Source organism: Crinia signifera, chromosome 2 (genome assembly GCF_055691185.1).
Source record: "Crinia signifera chromosome 2, ASM5569118v1, whole genome shotgun sequence".
Taxonomy (NCBI): Eukaryota; Metazoa; Chordata; class Amphibia; order Anura; family Myobatrachidae; genus Crinia; species Crinia signifera.
Genome location: NC_139218.1, coordinates 79995641 through 80020648, shown reverse-complemented (window position 1 = coordinate 80020648; position 25008 = coordinate 79995641). Strand labels below are relative to the sequence as shown.

General features: G+C 43.9%; 1 protein-coding gene across 5 annotated transcripts in view; it reads left to right on the top strand.

Moving 5' to 3' along the window:
* Positions 1–25008, top strand: part of CNKSR2 (connector enhancer of kinase suppressor of Ras 2) — a 326527-nt gene that overhangs the window by 180169 nt on the left and 121350 nt on the right. For all 5 annotated transcript variants that reach the window (XM_083172470.1, XM_083172469.1, XM_083172468.1 and 2 more), the window contains 2 exons: positions 2408–2497; positions 9348–9562. In XM_083172470.1, coding sequence (XP_083028596.1) covers positions 2408–2497; positions 9348–9562 — 305 coding nt within the window. The remainder of the gene's footprint in view (positions 1–2407; positions 2498–9347; positions 9563–25008) is intronic.

Below are 25008 nucleotides of genomic sequence, written 5' to 3'. Positions count from 1 at the left end.
AGCTGTCCAAATATAAATATGTAAAACGATTGCATAATTTACTGGTACAGGTTGAGTATACCTTATCCAAAATGCTCGGGACCAGGAGAATTTTGGATAACGGATTATTCCGTATTTCGGAATATTTTAATATTTCAATGATGTATTTTGAAGTATCTTGCATTTATGCTGTATAAACACATAATATACATACAAATATATTTTATTACCACATAAAATACACACAAATATATTTTATTTGTTCAAAAAACAAGGTTTCAAAACGTGAAACAAAATGTGTGTACTATCTCAGCAGTGAATTTGAATGCCAAGCAATCATTGTCTTGCACATATATAGTGCCAGATACATATCATGTCCCCAGTGATGCTGTTACAAATGTCCCCAGTGAGTTTTTAGCAAAAAAAAAAAAAAAATTCACTTTCTGGAATGTCTGGTTTTCGGAATAATTTGGATAACGGATATTCGGATACGGGATACTCGACCTGTAAGAAATAATAATAAATAAATCTGGCTACTTGTACGCTCCTTGTAGAATATATGGTAAAATTGGTTTCAGTGCATCACAAGATAGATTGTAGTGGTTATATGTACACTGTCATTATGTGGGGACTTTCTTCTTGACGGTAAATTTGATTTCCCCAGCGGTTGCTCATATCTCAGTGTTATCAGCAACATGGCAGACACTGGGATGCAGAGGAGTTGGGTCTTTCTGTGATAGGCTGCTGCAGGAAAATTAACTATAGGCAGTCACCTACTCTGTGTAGTATATCTGACTGGTCACATTGTTTGTGTCCAGGTCGGGTAACGCACAGCCTGGTGTGGACACAAATGATATAACCACTCCAGGTAAGTGTATACAGGGTAACCAGCATACAATTGTGTATACATTTCATTTTATATGAAAAGTGCAAATTTAGTATTTGTAAGTACAAAAACTATTCTGTCTTGTATATATGGATTAGATTATTGTATGTCCAAATAGTGTCACTCAACTTTAGCATTTACTATTAAATCTGTCAAGCACCATCTCTGCCATCTACAGTATATGCCATCATGGCTCATACGTATACAAATGTGTCATGATGACTGACCTATTCTTGTTGCAAATATAACGATGTTTGAGCTGGATGCATCTTTCTATAAGTAGAGACTTTACTATGTTCTGTTTAGGGTAAAAATGCACTCAAATCTATTGGGGAAATGTATGAACCCTTGGAAGGAATTAAAGTGGAGAGGGATAAAGTACCAGCGAATCAGATACTGTCAATTAAGGACTGTGAGCCAGATGTACTAAGCTTCAAAAGTGATAAAATGGAGAGTGATAAATAACCAGCCAATCAGCTTGTAACTGCCATGCTACAGGCTGGGTTTGAAAAATGACAGCTACACGCTGATTGGCTGGTTGTTTATCACTCACCACTTGATCACTTTTTGAAACTAGATACATCTGGCCCTGTATTTGAAAAATGACAAAAGCAAAAAAAGGTGAGAAACTCTGCTTTCTAAGGGGTGCATTTACTAAGATGTGAGTTCTATTGAAGATGGGATATTGCCTATAGCAACCAATTTTACTATATATAATTTTACTACTATTTATTAGCACCTTCTAGAGCAGTGGTTCCCAACCCTGGTCCTCAAGTACCCCCAACAGTTCACGTTTTCCAGGTCTCCACACAGAATCACAGGTGACATAATTAGCTCCACTTGTGGATCTTTTAAAATGTGTCTGAATAATGAGTGCACCTGCTGGGTGACCTGGAAAACGTGCACTGTTGGGGGTACTTGAGGACCAGGGTTGGCAACCACTGTTCTAGAATTTAATAGATAGAATCTGATTGGTTTCTATGGGCAGCATCCCATCTTCAATAGAAAGCCCATCTTAGTAAAGTTACACCTAAATATGTTCAGAGCTTTATGTATTAGTATTACATCTAAAGGACAATGTCTAGCACAATTAAGGAATACATTTTTTTAGGTTTAGAATAATATAGGGTACAACTTATTTTAACTTTTTTTACCATCATTTTTTTTTGTCTTTGCCTGTGTCTACAATTTTTTAACCCGCAGTTTCCAGGTTTTATCGATATCCATTCTTGAGCGCAAGTCACAAGCATCGCGGTCAATTTGATTTAACAATCTGGACTCAAGCACGGATTTCCTTAAAACCTGGACTATAATAAGAACTTGGCAAACTCTGCTATAAACCCATGGTTCACAAACTCAAGACATTCACGTTTTCCAAATCGCATAGTAGATGCACAGGTGTATTTATTAAACATTGACACATTTAGTGAGGTGGTTGTGATTATGTGAGGATATAGGGAGAACATGAACTGTTTGGGGTCCAGAGGACAAAGAACTGTTAAAAAAAAACCTAAAATGATTTTTTTTTTGTCCATCCTTTAGGTAAGCTGCGGCCAATCTCTATGCCTGTAGAATATAATTGGGTTGGGGAATACGAAGATCCCACAAAGATGAAACGAGACAGCAGGAGAGGTGAGTCCAACAGAAGATTAAACATTTTGCTGAGTCATTTTAATTTACGAAGTTGTGCAGGCAGAAAAAATGGTTTGTTTTGCCAATGTCAAGTGTTCTGTTGTGGAAGTACAGTATATGGGGTACATGGACGCTTCCGGTGTTTTAACGGGGGTAACAGGATACCCCCTTAAGAATTGAAAATATAACTACAGAAAGCATACTAATAAACCCAATACAGCTATGTAGGTTTATTTGATTGTCTTCCCAAATTGCAAGGATCACGAATTGTAATTATTCAAAATAAATACAGGTTGAGTATCCCTTATCCGAAATGCTTGGGACCAGGAGAATTTTGGATAAAGAATTATTCCGTATTTCAGAATATTTTAATATTTCAGTGATGTATTTTAAAGTATCTTGCAATTATGTTGTATAAACACATCAACCACACGAAATACACAGAAATATATTTTACATTTTTTAAAAATTTGTGCACTATATCAGATACTGAATTTTAATGCCAAGCAATACTTTTCTTGAATATTATATAGTGCCAGTTATGTAACAGCACTACTGAGGACATGATATATATGCCCCAAATAAGTTTTTAGCCCCAAATTTTTTTTTTTCACTTTCTGGAATGTATGGTTTTCGGAATAATTCGGATAACGGATATTCGGAAATGGGATACTCAACCTGTATAAATATAAGGAAAAATTGAATTTTTTTTTTCATTTTATGATTGTACTCTTTTGTCAGAAAGAGGTATACTTGTCTTCCAAAAAAATATGTTCGGATGATCAGTTTTCCTCAGAAGTCCTGGTTGTTTTTTTTGGTGGGGTATATTTCAATTATTGTTCATTGTTTACAGAAAACTGTACAAATTTTTGTGCAAAACCTCCAGGCAGGAGAATCAAAATTTCTGATATCGCCAGCTATCGATGTCAAATGAGTTACCATGCATAGTTATCATAACTAATTAAATTCCTGCCTTAATAGATGTAATGTAAGGAGACGTTTAACCAGATATTGTGAATGAGCAGAGCAGTACTTTGTAGCAGAGTTTTCCAGTCCAGGTTTTAAGGATATAAATGCATTTCAGATTGTCAACTCAGTTTGAATAAGGTGCTATTTAAGTCACCTGTGCTCAAGCATTGTTATTGATTGTAGATCCACTGGTGCAAGAGGATTCTAGATCTAGGTTTCTAATGCTTTACTATTCCTGCTAGTGTATTTATGGTCTGAACCTAATGATGCATGACACAGCCTAATAAGCATTCCTAACATTGGTCCTTAAGGCACACTAAAGCCCCGTACACACTGGGCGACTTGTGCTGCTGTATGATCTACAGTAGTTAGAACAGAACGCTCAGCACACATCGCTGGCTAGATTGCTCATGTACATATGTGCTGAGTGATCTATTCTAACTCACTGTTCTTGAAGCACATGCAGGCGATCGAACTAGATCTTGATTGCATCTACTCAAGATCTGAGCCGGCGATGGCAACACATGGAGCCGCAATGGGGGATACACATGGAGCAGGGCAAACGCAGGATTTTCAGAAGGGGGTTTCGAGAGGGGCGGAGCAAAGCACGGAGATGGACACTTAGGTGACCCAGTATATGCCGGGTCAGTTAAAGTATTATAGATAGACCAAATGTATATAAGTAATAATAATAATAATATATATATATATATATATATATATATATATATATATAAATATCCATAACAGCAGAGTAGACCCCTGGGCATAGCAATGTATTGGGGTCCCTACCTATCAGCATGTAAGACTCAGTAATTTCCACTAATTACCCCTTTACTGCACAGATGGTGGGAGATGAGGTGGGAGAAGGGGGGCATTGGGCTGAATGAAGGGGTCCCAATACATAACTTCCAGGGTGGTAGAGGATGTTTAATATGCAGAGGAGGGGTGTATAGTGGAGTGGGCTCATTATTCATAAGTTTCTGGTGGGAGGACAGCTTGCTTGACTGCAGATATCTCCAGTTTCCGGAACTAGATTTCTTAGCTTTTAATGGAACTAAAAACTAGAGAATCCCACCTACCAAATAGTACTGGGGACTATGGGATCAGATTTCAGGAGGCAGAGCAATCTGCCAACAAGTATATAAAACTACATACCAGGTGTGTGGAGCTGGAGCAGTAACCAGATGCTTGAGGGCTGATATCTCTGGTTCTGGGCACAGTAGAGACCAGCTTCTAGTGTCCCTCAAAGGGGGAGAGTCCCAGCTTTTGGAATATACCCTCAGAAAAACTCGAAGTCAGACAGAAACTGAAATATCTGACTGGGGAGAGCAATTAACAGGCTTGGATGGGGACCACTGCTTTGAAGTCAGATATCTCCGGTTCCCCAGGGCCGATTTTTAAAATTCTTGTACCTATGGAAAGAAGGGACCCTCAGCTTTCAACCTAGGGCCCTCAGATTCCTGGGGGGGTTTCTGGGTACTCAGAAACCCCCCTGCGTGCACTACTGTGGAGCAATCCATGCTTAATTTCTGAGCAATGTAGACTGATCACTTAGAAAAGAGGCAAAACTCACAACGTGTGTATGCTTCAGCACAGATGGTTAAACCAAAATTACTGAGGTACTATTTAAATCACTCTTGCTCAAGAATGGATATCACTAAAACCTGGACTTATAGTGCATCTTGCGGACCAAGGTTAGAAGTGCATGCTGTAAAAGGCAGATCTTTTTGACCACAAATATTGTGCAACCTTTACTCTTAGTTTCTCCTCCCAGATACCAGAAAGAAAGTACTCTTCACGTTCTGTCCATTTATCAAGTGAAATGTGGATGCAATGCACAGCAAATCGCTTCATCTTAGCCCTACCCCTGAATTGGGCTGCAATGAAGCAATTCACAACATAGTAAACCAGCTAACCTCATAAACATCAAATGTCTCCCTTCACACCCCCCCCCCCCCCCCCCAATCTCTAAAATGTGTGTTATTAAATGCACACTCTGCAAATAACAAATTAACATCCATCCACGACTTCTTCATTTCAAATAACCTAAACCTGCTGGCTATGATAGAAATTGGAAAAGAGTGTGTGGTGCGCAAATCAACAGCGGCTGGCACAGGGCGGTCAGGCCCTAAAAAATACAATGTAAGAAATAAAGAATAGTGCCTGCGCTGGCTGTACCAAATAATTGTATCAGACGTTTCTTCAAAAATTAAACAACATTTATTAAAAACACTCAAATAAGAATAAAAATAGAATCACACTAGGCATGCAAGTGACTTATAGTCCATATTATGGAATACGTTTGATCACTGGGATAGTGACTGTGCTTAAAATTGCTGAGAATATTATGGTGCTATGAGGTTATATTACCATCCTGGTCGGTCTGGAAAGATGTTCGTTTAACCAGATACGGGATCACAGTCCTGAGTAGTGCCAAACAGGGCACTACTCAGGACTCATAGCACCATAATATTCTCAGCAATTTTAAGCACAGTCACTATCCCAGTGATCAAACGTATTCCATAATATGGACTATAAGTCACTTGCATGCCTAGTGTGATTCTATTTTTATTCTTATTTGAGTGTTTTAGGGAAGCCCCTCCCCACCACCTTGCTGATGGGGATGCGTGTCCCCAACAAATGGAGCTCCTGTCCACCAGCCTGCGCCAGCTCGGGACATCTGGCAATCCTGCAGGCTGGCTGACAGGTGTTCCATCTGCATTTCTGTGATCACTACTCCTGAGATGGCGGTACCTAACTCTCAAAACAGCCCTGGAAATGGGCCTTAAACCCTGTTACATTTGGCCCTATAAGTGGAAGCCATGTGCCAGCTCGAGGTGTGTGTGATCCTCACATATGCAATTCTGGAAGAAGCGTCACTCTGTGGATTTTACCCAACACACTCCACGTAGGTTCAGACACCAACCGTGGCACTCTAAATGAACAAGCCACCTACAAATCTCTCACAGAAAGTTGATAATAAATGGTGTAAATCTCACAGTCCAATGGATTGCCTCACATATAAGACTATCTACCAGTCCTATAGTTATGCCCTGGAAACTGCCAAACAAATATATTTCCAAACTTTCATTTCTGCTCAAGTTTCTAACCCAAAACATATTTTTAATACATTTAAATCCCTTCTCAACCCTCCCTCACCCAAGCCACCAGCCACTGTCCATGCACAAGATCTTGCTTCCTACTTCAGGGATAAGATTGACAAGATCCAAGATGAATTGGTATGCTCTGAATCATTTGTGATCTGCTCAATACCATGCCATGAATGAAGATGAAGTATCTGCACTTTTCTCTTCCTCCTACTCCACGAACTCTCCTCTTGACCCTATACCCTCACAAATAAGTAAATCTTTATCTCCTGTGCTCATCCCAACCTTAACTAAAATCTGTAAACTCTCTTTCTCTACTGGTATCTTTCCTTCATTGTTCAAACATGCATTATTATTACTCCAATTTTGATAAAACACAATTCTGACCCAAGCTCTCTCTCAAACTACCATCCCATCTCTCAGCTTCCATGCACCTTCAAACTACTTGAAAGACTTGCTTACACTCGCCTCACACACTTTCTTAACTTATCATGAATGCATCTGCGAGGCCATCTTCCTAACCAGACGTTCATCATCTGCAAAGCTACTCTGTCAGCCACTTCATTGTTACCTGTATTTTACCGTATTCAATACAGAATTATTTTACTCACACACAAGCCATAAATCAAACTACACCAACCTACATCTCTTCTCTTGTCTCAAAATATCTTCCAACCCTACCTCTTCTCTCCTCACAAGATCTACGTATCTCATCCACATTCAATTCTTGCTCCCATTCCCGATTGCAGGACTTTCTTCAGGCTGCACCCACTCTGTGGAATGCTCTTCCATGCACAATAAGACTCTCCTCCAGTCTCCAAACCTACAAGCGTTCCCTGAAAACTCACCTATTCAGGCAAGCATATCAAATTCCACCACCAGCCACTTAACCTTCATATACCGTTCCAGTCCACACATATCCACTCTTTCTTTTTCACATTTTTCATCCTCCTGACCTGTGGCGAAACTGCCAGGTCACTGTATCATACAGCACACCAGGAACCTTTGCATTCTGGTGGAATTAATGCCTATTTCCCTATTGGTTTTAAGCTTTCAAGCAGGGCCCTCATACTTTTGACCATCTGTAAATACCCAGTTTGTTGTATTATTGTTTCCTATTGCAAAGCGCAACGGAATATGCTGCGCTATATAACAAACTGTTAATAAATAAATAAAATAAATAAATTAGGCCCTACTCTGAACCACGAGTGGGCCAGTACTCCTTCCCATTCAAGCTGTAGCAAACAAGTAGGAGTCCGGACCAGCATTTCCTTGAGCCTGACTTTGCAGGGAATCTCATGCAATTAATCTAAGTTGATCAATGTCAAAGACCAAAGTTCCATGTAAACCTGGAAGTCCATTGTATCCCTTCCTTTCCACTTAATAAATGATACTCTGAATACAAACCCTACAAAAAGGTAAACAAAATAAACATAAAATCCCTATTGTGTATGTGTGTGTATATATATATATATATATATATATATATATATATATATATTTGCTGCAGCACAATTGATCAGTTAGGTTTGTTTACAATGTGTATGTATTAGTACTTTGACAGATTTACAATTTTCTGTGTGTTGTTTTGTGCTGCATAGTCTGCTATAGTTTAATCCACTTCTACCTGCAGGCCAGATTTTTTGTTTTATTCTGTGAAGCACTGTGTGATTGTAGATCCCAAGATAAAATATTACCCAGAGTAAGGTGCAGCATCACAAGCAGTTGCCAGGGGAAAGCATTTCAAATGCTAAGCAGCGTCTTCTGAGGATTGTAGTCTGCCCACATCATCCACCTGATATCACTTTGCTCTACACTCCTGGATGGCTGCAGTTTTCCCTGCCAGGATGAAACCTAAGAACATCAAGTGTGTAATGCTACTCTTTTTGCATTCTATAGGCTGTGTTCTTCAGCGTTTGAAATGCTAGTGTCTAGCCTAGCCATTTCAGCTAAAATATACACTCTTAATGTAAAAGCATCTTTGTAAATAACAAAAGTATGCATTAAAACCATGCGTAAAACATAAACCGTGGTGAATATAAATGTCACGTCATGTAATTGGATGGTTGTTGTCAGAAATGGAGGGAGCGGCAGATAAGTCTCGGAGAGCTGCGTTTCCCGCTGCTGGTCTTTATTGGAACAATTCAGTTTTAAGATGACTCCTTGAGGTGTAGACATTTTAGATAGTGTTTTATGTAGGTGGATCTAATTTTAAAAGTTATACCACTCACTGGCATTAAAACGCGTTATTTTCCATGATAGACCGCCTGGTGGGGAATGTTCTTAAAATAACCAACATTCGTATACTAGAACGGAGAAAAATGTGTCAGTTATCAGCTCTCTCGCATGAGCATAACAGCATGTTCTGTAAAGTGTAACCGCCGCAATCTGATAACCTCCTGCATCGTGTTCAGAGCAGCATATGCTTCACGTTGTGGATAGAAATTGTTACAATCTTTTTAAACATTGTAGATTGTCTCAAGGGCCTATAATTTAGAGGTCTGATGTAATATTTTTTTTTTGCTAGAAATACATTTAAACTGTCAGTAAAGTACGCCAAAACAGTACAATGAATGCAACTCCCAAACGTATCCTTTTGACTTTGTCCCCTACGGGAAGAAGTAATTTGTCTGTAACTGAGCATAAATGAGATTTCCTTTTTTCCTTCAGTGTTGCAATATTATAATAATATATTCTTCAAATTTTCATTTATCATTTTTTCATCAAAGCAACTTGAGGTCCTTGAAGTTTTTTTTTTCCATTTTGCTTAGAAAGTTCTCTACTGCGGTACATGAGCAACGACAAAATAATTCAGGAAGAGTTCATGCTGCAGAGAAGCATCAAAAAGGACACTGGGAAGAAATCTAAAAAGAAAGGAGAGAAAAACTCAAGTCCGACTCATTATGCCCTGATTCCCGCAACACAGATGGACTCACTGCGGCAAGAAGTAGTCAGTCCATCTATAGCCGATACAGCCTCTTATCATGTGAGTACCATGAGTTTTTATGTTTTAATCTCCTGCTGACAGATATTGTACAAGGTAGATACTTGTCCTGTCCATTGCAACATTACACTGCAAAAGGATAAATTGTTAGCTTCCCAAGAATACAACTCTATCAACTCTATAAATTGCTGCATCCAGTGGCGTAAGTTCGTTACAGTCGCCCGGAGGCAAGATATATATTGGTGCCCCCCCCCCCCCCACACACACACACACACACACACACACACACACACATACAACCCTACATATAAAATATTTTTGTTCAGATAGATAGATAGATAGATAACACATATATTTCGGAACTCAGCCACAGAAGCAATGTCTTTTAAATAACTGATTTAAACTTCCAGGGGGAGGAGAGCTCTGTGCCCCCTTGGGAGCAGGAGCCCGGCGGCAGATGACTCCATTGCCTCCCAGAGTTCTGCCTCTGGCTGCATCCAAAAATGGCCATCTACCTGTAACCCTGTCCTCCACAGTCACCCACTAGCTCCCTGGGGGCACAAATCTATATTCACTTAAAAGTGATGCTCGCGACGTCCCTGCACAGAAGTACAGATGTTCCCAAGTACATCTAACCTCTTTCAAGTAAAAGAGCCTTTCTAGTTGCAGTATGCCATGGTGGATCTTGCTAGCATTGGGCATCCTTTTTTGAAAAAAAAATCATTAATCAGGTTATGGTTCCTTGTCCCAAACGCTGTGCAAATTATTCGGGTGATTCTGGTTGTTTTGCAAAAGCAAAACTCCTTCTTTAATGGACAAGTCTATGTGCACTGCAACAATATGTAAAATGATATTCAATATTTAGGAGCTCTTCTCAAGGACATAGCCAAATACAATTTCAACAGGAAAAATACTTTCCTTTTTGTTGTTGTTATTTGTTATGGTGACACCTTTTCTTGTGGGACTTTCCTTTTTCCTCTCATACAGTGTGTCGATATGGGGGTATGCAATGTGTCATAGAGTTTCTTAATGGTATACCTTTAAAATTCACTGGGTGAATACATAGCGTACCCAACTCACTATAAAAGTGTTTAATAATAAGCACATTAAGGTTTCTTTATAATGGGTGGCGTACCCGTACTCACGAATTGTAAAGCTGTTCGACGTATATCATGGTTTCTTTTTGCTTCTTAAAATGCTTTTAATTCATATACTTAATGATCAAATACAACCATGAAACAATAAAATAGAATAGAATAAAAACTGCTGGGAAAAATCTATAGTATAAAAGAATATCCTGCACTTAGTAGTCTGAGCCCCGATGAAGAGACAGCTAGTCTCGAACATGTCAACTCAGAATTAATGCATGTCTGCTGAGGAACCTCAATAAGGATCAGGTGAGTGTATATGTGGTTGTCCACCACTGTCTGGATCCGGATCGCCAGCTATTGGTGTTGACTCCACATTATCACCATCTGCACCTTGTTTATTTATTTATTTTCCCCAGCAGTTTTTATTCTATTATATTTTATTGTTTCATGGTTGTATTTTATCATTAAGTATATGAAATTAAAGCATTTTAAGAAACAAAAAGAATCCATGATAAACGTCAAACATCTTTACACATTGTGAGTACGGGTACGCCACCCATTATAAAGAAACCTTGATGTGCTTATTATTAAACACTTTTATAGTGAGTTGGGTACACTATCTATTTACCCAGTGCATCTTAAATATATACCATTAAGAAACTCTATAACTCATTGCATATTCTTTTCTTATCCACATATCGACACACTGTATGAGAGGAAAAATAAAAGTCCCACGAGAAAAGGTGTCACCGTAACAAATAGCAACAAAAAGGGAAGTATTTTTTCCTGTTGAAATTATATTTGGCTATGTCCTTGAGAGGAGCGCCTAAATTCTGAGTATCTGAGTTTGCTTTTACAAACCAACCAGAATCAGGCCCTATATCCTGGAGTGCATATACAGGGCCAGATGTATGAAGCTTCATAAAGTGGAGAGTGATAAAAAACAGCCAATCAGCTCCTACCTGACATTTTTCAAACCCAGTCTGTAACATGGCAGGTATGAGCTGATTGGCTGGCTCATACCTGCTAAATAATATTTAAAAAAATATATTTGTAACTTAGAGAAAAAAAAATATTTTTGAGTAACATTTGCTTTTTTGTTAAAAGAAAAAAAGAATTTAAGTAAAATAAATATCTTAAGTAGTAAATCTTGACAAATCTATTTCTTATTATCGGCTAATCTTTAATTATACATTAACATTTTTTGCAGAGAATAACAAAGATTGAAGTGCAAACCATAGTTTGTCATTTGGATTTGAAGCTGTTGTAGATGTACAGTTTGTGGCTGTATCAAATAACACATTATAATGGCTGATCCACACTATAACAAGTTTCATGAACAAATTTCCTAGTTTCCTAAGGAATGGAGCACTGTAATGAATGCAGTATGCGTCTTCCATTTTATTCACAATGTCTAACTTCCTTACTGACCACAATCCTCAAGATTGCTGATGCACTGACTCACATTTCCCTCAGTCTACTACAGCTTCAGGACATTGAAGTAAAAATAAAAACAAAACTCAGACATCTGACAGGCTTAATTTATATCAAGAATTATAGTAAGTTGTGGAGCCGTCCACGGCCCCTGGTGCATCATACTATACAGCGTAATATTGTGCGACACATTCTGTCACCATGTTGTGTCCTCACACCAAGAATCCTCACACATCCCAAATTTTAATTCTGAAAAGCACAGCATGCCAATATCTCTTTGTTACATTACGGTTTTAAATGTGTGCCATAGAAAACTCTAAATATTATATTTACTAAATCACTTTAATGAATTGTGTGTGTGTGTGTGTGTGTGTATGTGTGTATATTGAAATTTTCCTATTTTTTGTTTTTTTATACTGGAATTTTTTTTATTTTTGAGTCATAAATTTATTTTCACTATAATTAGCTATTTACTATAGCGTTACTATAGCTCGTATTCTTTTTGAATGTCAAACATGAAGGTGGAAGATGTTTGCCCATTCTTCTTAGCAATTATTTTCAAGGCACTGTGCAGAGACCAAAACTGGTGGCAATGCAGTGGGGGTGGTAACTACAAGAGGTCCAAAGGTGAGTGGGCTCTGGTAATAATTACCTTCATCTTCTGCTGGGATGCTTGCTCTGCTCTGCTAAGGATGTTCTGGATCTTGTACATGGGCAGCAAATTGGTCTCTCAGTTCACATATGTTAACATGGGCTAATTTAATATAAGGAGCAACCCTGGAACTGTGGATACATGATAATTATCACACACCCTTTTGGTGCCTAAAAATGGGTACTTGTGTATTATCACGGCGCCCCCGATTTTAAGTTGCACGACTTTTAATCGCATCGCATGCCATACACCCGATGCGATGCGATTTAAAATTGTATAAGCCCCTATACGATTTTAAATTGTATAAGCACCCTAATGGGTGCTTATAAGCACCCTAGTGGGTGCTTGCAATGTGAAATGCACCCCCACGCCACCCCCAGTATGAACGCCAACCTGAAGTGTGGCGAGCGCAGCGAGCCCGCGAGGGGCAGCGGTACGCGTCCTCCGACCTTTTCATACCCCCACTATCCACGTCGGCGTGGAGTTGATTTTATATAGTGTGGCGAGGGGACCCGTATTACTATACATGTATTCCACGTCCGCTCGCCAGGCTTCGGGCACGGTGGCTCGCTGCGCTCGCCACACTATTTAAAATCAACTCCACGCCGACGTGGATAGTGGGGGTATGAAGAGGTCGGAGGACGCGTACCGCCGCCCCCTCGCGGGCTTGCTGCGCTCGCCACGATTCGGGTTCACGTTCATAGTGGGGGTGGCGTGGGGGTGCATTTAACATTGTAAGCCCCCATTAGGGAGCTTATACAATTTAAAACCGCATCGCATTGTATGCCATATACAATGCTATACATTGTATGACATCGGGGGAAATCTCGTCGCATCGCATGCCTTATGGTCTGCGATGCGATGGGCGCCGTGATAATACACAAGTACCTAAAAATTAATACACACCTACTGTATACAATTATTTAGTTCATGACCTAGTCTTTCAAAATTGTAGCAGTTATAAGGTTTTGCCTCAACAATGCAGGTTGTGTTTGCTAATTTGGTTTTATCTGATTCCTAATACAGATGGGTCAGGTCCCATCTTTGCAGGGGATGGCGCTGGCGTCGCCAGCCGCCATCCCCCGCCAGCGGCATGGCGATGGTGAGAAGGGGACGCGCGCGTCCCCTTCCTACGGCGCTTCGATCCGTTCCCCCGGGTCCCCGCCGGCTTGCCGGCGGTAACCCGGGGTCCCCGCCGCCTGCCCGCACCCCCCCCTAACCCCCCTAACCCTGTCCGTCTCCCTGAGGCGGAGACGGACAGGGTTTCCGTCGCGCTAGCGACGGAGACTGAGACGCGCGTGCGCGTCTCAGTCTCCTCGCTGGCGAGGCTGCTGGCGGGTCGCCAGCGCGTACGTTCTGGCGACCCGCCAGCAAGGATGGATACAGTAACATACTGTACTTCTGTGATGTGATGGTACAATACTGGGCAAACCTGGAAGTGTATACTGTACACACAACAAATTATCCATCCATCCTGTAGAATAAGTATAATCTCATATCAAGTATGATCATTACCTTATGTTATCTACCTGTGGCCCCTTCCAAGTAGATTGTTAGCCGCTCAGAGCAGGACCCTCTTCCCTCTTGTTGTCAAAGCCTTCTTCTACTCACATTTCACTTACAGCTCTTACTTACCTATTAGCTGTATTGTATTGTGGTGCTCTTTGTTACCTGTACTGGATTTTGTTATTTTTTTTACTGTATTGTTAAGTTCTGTCTCCCTGTACCTCTCTATTGTATGCCCTTTGTACAGCGCTGTGAAACACGAGTGGTGCCTTATGGATAAAATCATAGGCGAATCTAGAATTATGGTAATGGGTGGTCCCAGATCTAGACACAACAACAGGGGGACCTTTGCGCGGCTACGCCGCACCGGCAAAAGAGGGCGTGGTCTCATGGGAAGGAGGCGTGGTATCACAAAAAGGGGTGTGGTATTACACTTTAGACCATACACAGTAATGCCCTTTACACATTTTAGCAAACTCCGTAATACCCATTACACATAAAGCCACACGCCGTAATGCCAATTACACATAAGGCCACACACCATAATGCCCATTACACATTGTGCCACACATCATGATGCCCATTACATACTATATAACAAACCGTAATGCCCATTACACATTATGCCACACATCATGATGCCCATTACATATTTGCCACATAAGTGCTGCTTACCTACGTGCTCATTGCTAGGGGGTTCTTGCTTGATGGCACCATAGTACCCATTACACATGATGCTGCACACCATAGTACCCATTACACATGATGCCGCGCACCATAGTACCCATTACACATGATGCCGCGCACCATAGTACCCATTACACATGATGCTGCACACCATAGTACCCATTACACATGATGCCGCACACCATAGTACCCATTACACATGATGCCGCACACCATAGTACCCATTACACATGATGCCGCACACCATAGTACCCATTACACATGATGCCGCACACCATAGTACCCATTACACATGATGCCGCACACCATAGTACCCATTACACATGATGCCGTGCACCATAGTACCCATTACGCATGATGCCACGCACCATAGTACCCATTACACATGATGCCGCACACATAATGTCCCTTACACATGATGCTGCACACATAATGCCCCTTACACATGATGCTGCACACATAATGCCCCTTACACATGATGCTGCACACCGTAATGCCCCTTACACATTAAGCCACACATTATGCGTAATGCCCCCACATACCGCCACTTGTAGCGTCCCTTAAGCAATGCCCCCAAAAGTGCCACTTACTGTAAATTTTTATATCAGCCTTCTCTGCTGCTGCAGGGAAAGATGGAGAGCGGTGCAGCTGCTTCTATGGGGAGAGGAGCAGAGCGCAGCGCAGAGCATGCTCCCACTCCCCTCCTGGTGTCCCCTCTAGCCGAATGGACATTTGAAATATTGTGCGCGCTGTTGTTGTGCGTGACGTCGGGGGAGCACGCCGGGCGCCGGCACCACATGATTAAAGGGGGGGGGGAGCGGGCTGAGGTGAAAGCGGGGAGAAGAATTGGAGCGGAAGCTGCAGGGGAGACAGTCATTGACAGCTGAGCAGAGAGCAGGAGGCTGCCCGGCTGTATTCAGAGCACTGCATGTCACAGCTGTTTTAAATAATACCCCTTTCACAACAGAAAATGGAGGGATTTACCCGGGAATCTGGTCCCAGGATCATGCAGGGACATTCCCAGGCTGACCCCTTATACACCAGCCTAGTCCCTGCATTTTCTGGTGTGAGGGGGAGAGACAACCACTCCTCTCTCCCTACCCCCCTTTAACCAACCAGCTATATCTTCGGAACCAACTGACCCATTTACATGAGACCAGTATCATATTGAAGAACTTTTGAGTTTGCTTCGAATAATTTTGGTCCCGTGAAACTGGGCTGTTTGGTTCAAGAGAAATCTGCCCTCAAAGAACATAAACAGTTATGAAATTACATTTAAGAAATGAAAAAAAAAAAACGGTTTAACCTCAATATCCCTGGAACCAATTAACCCATATGGACCCAGCCTGGTATCAGATTGAAGGCCCAGCGATTTTGGGTTCGACTGAGATCAACCTCGAGCTTCTGGGATGCCGAAGGGGGAACTGGCAGCCGTTGAACTGGGTCGGAATTAGCGGGTCCCATGTTATCCTATAGGGAAAATTGTTCCAGCTTTGCCTGGCAGTATCTCCGGTTCCCAAGGGGCTAGAGACACGTGGCTGGGCTCGTTGGAAAGCCCCATCCCTCAGCTACAAAATGGTGCACCCCCGGACCACCCCCTAGATTCGCCTATGGATAAAATGTAATACTTATAATAGTGTGTAGTCACTTCTAGAAACATTTTCACCATGGGCCCCCCGCAATACCTGTGATGTGGTGTGAGGGGGGTTCTGTCATCTCCCTGGGGTCTCCTCACTCCCCCATGGCCAGAAACCTAAGCAGGCGGTCCCTGGCGCCTCCTCCTCCCCTGCAGCTGGAAGGACCTCTGACTGCATAGCTAGGGGTGAGGAGGAGTTTCCCTTCCGGGTCCAGGATTCCTGAAGGAACGTAAGCCAGGGGGAGGGGGGATCAACATCTGTGGCGGAGGTTGGCAGGTTGTGACAGGTAGTGATAAGAAACCCATAGGCTTCTATAGGGTATAGCCACCCAAAGGTGGCAATACACTGGCCGGTAAAAACACGGCAGCTGGGTCTTGATACATTTGAATATGCGGTAAAACCCCCGAAAGCTGGGGTTTTACCACATTTTTACCATAGTACATCCCACCCCATTTGAGAGTAAGTGCAGTATCTCATTTTAATATGTTTGTCTACTGTATATTTGCTCTGTATTTACTAGGACACTTTGTGACCATTTATATGGCAGTGTGGTTGTTTAGCTTAACTTGAGCTAATTATTGTTGTATATACTGCACCATTCTGGTATTGCTACTCTGGTGTTCTGTGGCCTTTCTAGTCATGTCATGGCGAGACTTTGTAGTGCTGATCGTCTTTTAGTGCGACTTTTTCCATTGAAACAGGTCTTATTCGCAGTACGCACAACCAGCTTTTGCTGATTAAAATGTGGCATGCCTATATTCTGTGAGCACCTATGACTGTATATGCGTATGACACTATGGTTTTTTTCTAATAAACACTGTAATGTGTTGCACGGGACATTCAGCACACTTACTGTACGCCAGACATTTCCTGTTGCTTGGCTTATTGAGGACACATCTGCATATACAGAGATGTCAACATACATTATTGCTTAAGTTGCACCAAACTGCCTTTCCCAGCTTGCCAGGTCACATGTGACTCTGCTTGCGCCAGTCGTCTTTTTTGTCTTTTTTGTCTTTTTTTCTAGAAAATGTGCCCCTGTCGTAATGTGATGTGACTAGGGCGCACTAGGAGACTGTGTAGATTATTCTGATCTGCAACTATGTCCCCAGACTCAGTCGCCAGGCATCTCACATCACTTGGCATATTGTGTCTAGTTGTATAATGATACATCTCTATAATCAGTCCTTTTTTATTTTGTGATGTTTCCTAATGGCACTGGAATCGCGAAGCTTTTCCCCTGTTTTTGCTGGATGATTTTTCCTGGAAAGTCTATTGCAGACTAGTCCATACTACTTGGTAGACCAGGAAGACACTATCCTGGCCACAGATGCTTTGACAGTGTGGGGGAAATTTACTAAGATCAAATGAGTATAAATGCACCCATTTGTGCCCATTCAATCTTGATCACGGCAGAGAGACGGTGATTGACTCATTTGAAAACACCTGAATTTGGCTGATTTAGCATTTTTACAAAGTTGGCTGTACCAATGAATAGACCATTATTAGAACTCTACCTCAAGTGGCCATAGAGTTCTATCAGATCGTCCCATTTCCAATCATACGTATTGCAATATTTGTCTGTGAATACAGCTAAAAATATGAATGGAAAATGTTTTCCATCTGTATTTTCTGAAGCATGCACTGATAAGTGAGATCGGGGCAATGCTTCTCTGTGTAAAAATAAGAACAAATAAATACATAAAAAAAAAAAAAAAACATTTTATTGTCCCCCAGAAACCAGCACCGAACTCTTGGATCGGAACTGTTTATAAAAATATAAGGGACAAAAAAGAGTAGGGCCCCCCATATTTTTATAACCAGCATCGGACTCCAACAGCCACAGTAATGCCACAGCCAGGGGACACTTTTTATATAGGCTCCCCCAGCCGTCACATCACACATGCCCCCCAGGCCACCCATATCCATGGCTGAAGCCAGGGGCTATCCCTGGCACCCCTGGATGGTAGGTGTCCGTTTGATAGCCAATAAAGTGTTTAAAAATGATAAAAAAAAGCATTAGGTTCTGCTGTGGAACAACAAGTCCCAGAATGCCTCCCCGCATGCAGCGACTTGGAATTCGAATTCTCGGCATGTGTCTGCTGGGAGCTGTAGTCCTACAGCAGACCCAATATTGAAATATACACACACACCCTGTACAGTATATCTACATACTTACATCATACATACATACTCATCTATCTTGACCCTGTAGGTTCGGGCCTCTTCTCCAGTATAAATCCATGGTGGACCTGTGAAAATATATAATACCACTGGTACTTGTGTATTTTGGCGGCGCCCCCGATGTCCGTCGTACGATGAATGTATCGCATCGCATCGCATGCCATGCACCCGATGGCATGCGATGCGACGTGATTTTGACCCCCTATACGATCAAAAATAGTTTAAGCACCCTAATGGGTGCTTACAATGTTAAATGCACCCCCACGCCACCCGCCCACTATAAACGTGAACCCAAAGCGTGGCGAGCGCAGCGAGCCCGCGTCCTACAACCTTTTCATACCCCCACTATCCACGTCGGCGTGGAGTTGAGAATAGAATAGTGTGGCGAGCGCAGCGAGCCACCGAGCCCGAAGCGCTTCGTGTTCACGTTTATAGTGGGGGGGTGGCGTGGGGGTGCATTTAACATTGTAAGCACCCATTAGGGTGCTTAACATTGTATAAGCACCCATTAGGGTGCTTATACAATGTGTAATCGCATCGCATCGTATGGCATTGTATGCCATGTACAATGGCATACAATTTCAAAATTGTATGCCATTGTGCACTGTCGTACGATATCGCGTCGCATCGCATACCATCGTATGCGTTATGGTATGTGATGCGATGGGCGCCGCCAAAATACACAAGTACCATACCCCCTCCAGTGTAGATTGCATCCTCTTTATTCCAAGTAGGCAATCCAGGGGTTAAAATAAGAAAAAAACGCAGTACAGGAACCACCAGGCCTGATGAGCTGTATGTTTTCAAGTGCAGCTCCTCCCCAAGAATGAAGGGAATCCCATTGACATCATTCAGTTGGACTCCCCTCAGCATATCAGGTGTTAGCTCCAGCAGAGCACCACGCCAGATAGGCCGCGCGCTTCGCCGTAGACTTGGCATGTTATGAATTTAACATGTCCCGTCTATGGCCGGTTCTCTCCATAAACATCCATGTTGAAACTAATTGCGTAAGTATGAGTTTTTTTTAGTATTCTCCTGCAGCCCGGCTCTGGGCATCCCCCCCCCCCCTTTCCACATGCGCCTGGCTCCCAGCACCCCAAACACAACCACCCCACACACACACACACACTTCCGTCTCCCTCAGACTACGAGTTACACGCAATAAATCACATTCGAATTATCACATGTAAAAATGGTCCATCAAGTGCCAAATCATATGTGAGCCCTCCTGGGGAACTGCCAGGGAAATCAGGCCTGACTTGTCCTTAGGACAAGCTGGCTAGTGTGTGGGGGCCTTTAGACATGCATTAATTAGACACTGACTAAAGTTAGACATGTGTGATGTTGTCAGACTATGCGTAACTGTACGTGCACGATACCTACGATACCTGGAATTCCTGGCCTCCTTTTCGGCACTGCTCTTCTGTGACCTGCCTGCTTCACTCGCCTGCAATTCAGAGGGCGGAGGGACAAGGGCACCCCAGGGAGACAATACCCCAAAACGCCCCACAAACTGGCCACCACACGTTAGGACGGTGATCAAGGATTTTATTTATCTCCAATGAAACTGGATCACCACTTTGAGTAATGAAGACGAATATTTTTCAACAATGAAGAAACACAATTATAATAATACGGATGAGGACAATTCACATTTGATGAATGAAGACTTAGAGGAATTTCCACCTAAATGATGCTGTGCGCAATGGGGTCACCGAAGCACCGTAGACCGCACCTCGCGCAGCACCACTACAATAAATGAAATACACTGTTCCAACAAATTAATTCACGTGTAAATGCAAAGGTAATCAATTCTCCCAAGAGGGGGGATATCGTGTGCAATGAGGCCGTCCGCGACACCAACAGGCCGCAACTCACACGATACGCCCGATGGACAGTACCGTTAGGCAGTTACTCACAGTGCGAAGGCACAAAAGATACAAAACACCAAAAGCCTGACAATAGCTTTCTCTGTAAATAAACTTAAGGCTGCATGCAACAATTCCACTGTTTAAATGACAACATGTATCCAGGTGTAACTATTAATATGTCCCTGAACTGCGCAGTTCTACTGTTATTTGGTACCTGTTTTTGGCCTAGGTGCACCGCATCGTTGAACAACTAAAAGATGGGAGTTGTAATCCTGAGGCACATGGGTATTGGTAGCTTTTGGCTCAAAGCCAGGACTGTAAACTCACTCCACACAAAGTTCCACGGGAGGCAGAGCTGGCCTGTGGGCTGTAAGGCAATCAGCCTCCTTGGGGATGTCCCTGGAGAATGTCACCAAAGGAGGTGATAATCAGTGTCAATGTCCTGTGCTACATGGGAGAGGCTCATTCGATGGCCCTGTCCCTATTCCACTCACCAAGAGGGATCCTGCTGGGCAGTCTCCGGGAGTAGCTATGGGTGATGGAGGTCAAAGGGCAATCAGTGGCTGGGCTGCCTTAGAGAGTAGGTGTCAGTTCACTGGGCGTGGAACGGGCCCTGGCTGGAATAGAGGCTGATGGCATTCACTGTGGACACAGTGGGAGGCAATTCCTAGGGCAGGCAAGGGAAGTCTCAGTGGCTCACTGTGTGGGTGCAGACTAAGGGTGTCCGTGCCACTGAGGGGTGAGGGGTGCAGAGTACCTGTTTACAGCAACAAGCTGCCGGCTCCTGCCAGTCACGATTTGGGGTCTTTCAGGGAGTCACACCACCTGTGGCTCCCCCTTTAAACTTGGTGCGCCGTCTTCCCTCAGACTCCTCACGCTGCCAGACGTCTGCTGGGTTGGGTGGACAGGGCTGCAGGCTTCTCCTCTGCCTATGCGGCACTGCTGACCGGGTCTCCTCTTCCCTCAAGCTCACTGCCCGAGGCGGGGGTAGAGGGTCACGCTGTGTTACTGCGGCTTCCGTGCCGCCGGGTCACTGCGCCGCTGCTGGTCCCCGCTGTCAGTCACCGCCGGGGAAGCGCGTCTCTCCCTTCACAGCCGCCGGCTCCTTTAGTGCGCCTTCTCCTCTTCGCTGCTGTCAGTCACCGCCGGACAGCATAACACTCCGTCCCGGCGCGTCCTCCTTCCTCCAACGCTGCCGGTTCCTTCACTGCGCACCCTCTCTGCTCCCCCTCAGACACGCTGCACCTCTCGGTCTGGGGTCACGGAGCACCGGTTCTCAGGCTCACTTTTCCCCGCCGGCTCGTGGATGCCGGGCCTTTTCTCTCCCAGGTCAGCGCTTCTTCTCCTCACTCTCCCTGGGCACACTCCTGACTGGGCTCCTTTCGCGCCCAGCACGCCCCTCCTCTCTCTTGGGGCACTTGCTACAACTCCTTCTGCCCAGCAACAGGCAGGGCTCAACTTCCTGCTTACTCCCAGCACCTTGCTGGGTCCTAACGTTCCTCCTGTGTAGACTGCTGCAATGGGGATGGTTGCCTGGCAACCCCCTGAGACTGGGTTGCCGGCCGCCATATTTGGTGAGGGCAGCACTGGCCACCAATGTTTCTGTGGCATTAAAAAGGGTACCCCAATTCTGGGATGCCACATGCTTCCCCGCTGGAAGAATGCCAGTCCGCGGGCATTATGTCGCAGACAACAAAAGTCCTGGTACGGTCTCTCATTCAGAAACAAAGCATTAACAATTAACATTACCTATAAACAGTAAACATTTTTACATTTACATTCAGGGCTGGTTATCTAAGCCTGGTAAAAGCCTGTCAACTATGGGGCCTGGGTTATACAGAGGCATGTCCCCCCCGGGTTCCCTGCTTCTCCGCCTCAGGCAAGTCTTTTCTTCTGTTCTTTAGTAGTGTTCTTCGACAGCACCTCAAATCACTGCGTGCGGCCGGCAATGAGCACGTGCTTCCTCTCTCTGTCTTTTCTTGGACCTGTTGATGGCCTGTTGCATCAAGAATAGGAATTTCTCGCTCGAAATCCTGGTGTATTCATACTCGCTACCGGGCCTCTCTTCCTTAGGCTGGGCTTCGGCCTTCTCAGCTTCCTTTAGGTTCTCTGTAGGGACATTGGGTTTAGACGGTGGCATAATGGGTTCTGAGCCCTTCGGTTCCATGCGGTCAATCCTTTCTTCCGCTGCCACGTGATGCACGGTTTCACTGCCCTTTCCTCGGTCTGTCGCTTCAACATCTGTCAGTCGAGGGTTGGCTTCTCCGTTATCTGTATCTTCCATTCCCTGTGTAGCAGCACGCTTCTGCTCTGGAGAAAATGGTGGCCTAACCACACCTTCCATGCACTGCTGCACTGTTTCGCTCTGAGTCATCATGACTGGTCTCTGGCTCGTTTCTAGCCATTCCCTCTTCCTGGGGACTTTAGGTTCTGGTGGTCTTGGCATCTGCTCAGGTCGCGGAGAATTCGTGTTAGGCCTGTCAGTCTCGCCAAGACCGTCCTGTAGTCTTTTTTCCCTTTGGTTCTGCTGACCATATGGCCGGTGGCTGTGTGGGTCATTACAGTCATGCGTGAAGCGTCGGCGTTCACTCTGGCCTGTGTCTCTGTTGCCTCTTACCGCAGCACCACCGGGGCCTGTCACGTTAATGGCCTTGACGCCTCTCCTTCCACTTGCCATTTCAAATTCGACCCACTCTCCATTTGCTAGGGTCCGGAAGCATTCATTCCGATGGGTCTTCTGGATGCCCGTATAGTGGACATATACGGTTCTCCCATTATCTGTTCTTCGGATAATCCCATAGCCACGTGCTACGTTAAACCACATCACTTGGCCTGTTAACTTTCTCGTTCTGATTCGCCAATCCACAGCGTCGGATGGCACATTCACTCGGACTTGGTTCTGCACTATCGATTTTGGGGCTTCTCTTGAGAGTCTGTTTTTTGCCTCGGGATCCTCTTGTCTGGAGGTGGCGTTTGGGCAGTACCTCACAATGTGCCCACTCTGGTGGCACCTTCTGCAAATCGGTCGGCCTTGTAGATCATACTTGTCGGTGGGTCGTCGGTTCGATTCTCGGGTCACCTCCCGCCACGGACGGTTCCTTGTGTCACGATCTTGACGCCATTTTCTGCGTCGGTTTATTTCTTGGTTTCTGCAGAGTTCTTCTACTTTTTGTGTAATACGGAACATGTTACTCGTCATTTCTGCCATCTGGCGGTTCAATGTCTCAATTAGGTGTGCTCTGGCTGTAGTCTCCAAGTCTGACATCTTTAAATCCTGTTCGTGACGCCAAGTGTGATGTTGTCAGACTATGCGTAACTGTACGTGCACGATACCTACGATACCTGGAATTCCTGGCCTCCTTTTCGGCACTGCTCTTCTGTGACCTGCCTGCTTCACTCGCCTGCAATTCAGAGGGCGGAGGGACAAGGGCACCCCAGGGAGACAATACCCCAAAACGCCCCACAAACTGGCCACCACACGTTAGGACGGTGATCAAGGATTTTATTTATCTCCAATGAAACTGGATCACCACTTTGAGTAATGAAGACGAATATTTTTCAACAATGAAGAAACACAATTATAATAATACGGATGAGGACAATTCACATTTGATGAATGAAGACTTAGAGGAATTTCCACCTAAATGATGCTGTGCGCAATGGGGTCACCGAAGCACCGTAGACCGCACCTCGCGCAGCACCACTACAATAAATGAAATACACTGTTCCAACAAATTAATTCACGTGTAAATGCAAAGGTAATCAATTCTCCCAAGAGGGGGGATATCGTGTGCAATGAGGCCGTCCGCGACACCAACAGGCCGCAACTCACACGATACGCCCGATGGACAGTACCGTTAGGCAGTTACTCACAGTGCGAAGGCACAAAAGATACAAAACACCAAAAGCCTGACAATAGCTTTCTCTGTAAATAAACTTAAGGCTGCATGCAACAATTCCACTGTTTAAATGACAACATGTATCCAGGTGTAACTATTAATATGTCCCTGAACTGCGCAGTTCTACTGTTATTTGGTACCTGTTTTTGGCCTAGGTGCACCGCATCGTTGAACAACTAAAAGATGGGAGTTGTAATCCTGAGGCACATGGGTATTGGTAGCTTTTGGCTCAAAGCCAGGACTGTAAACTCACTCCACACAAAGTTCCACGGGAGGCAGAGCTGGCCTGTGGGCTGTAAGGCAATCAGCCTCCTTGGGGATGTCCCTGGAGAATGTCACCAAAGGAGGTGATAATCAGTGTCAATGTCCTGTGCTACATGGGAGAGGCTCATTCGATGGCCCTGTCCCTATTCCACTCACCAAGAGGGATCCTGCTGGGCAGTCTCCGGGAGTAGCTATGGGTGATGGAGGTCAAAGGGCAATCAGTGGCTGGGCTGCCTTAGAGAGTAGGTGTCAGTTCACTGGGC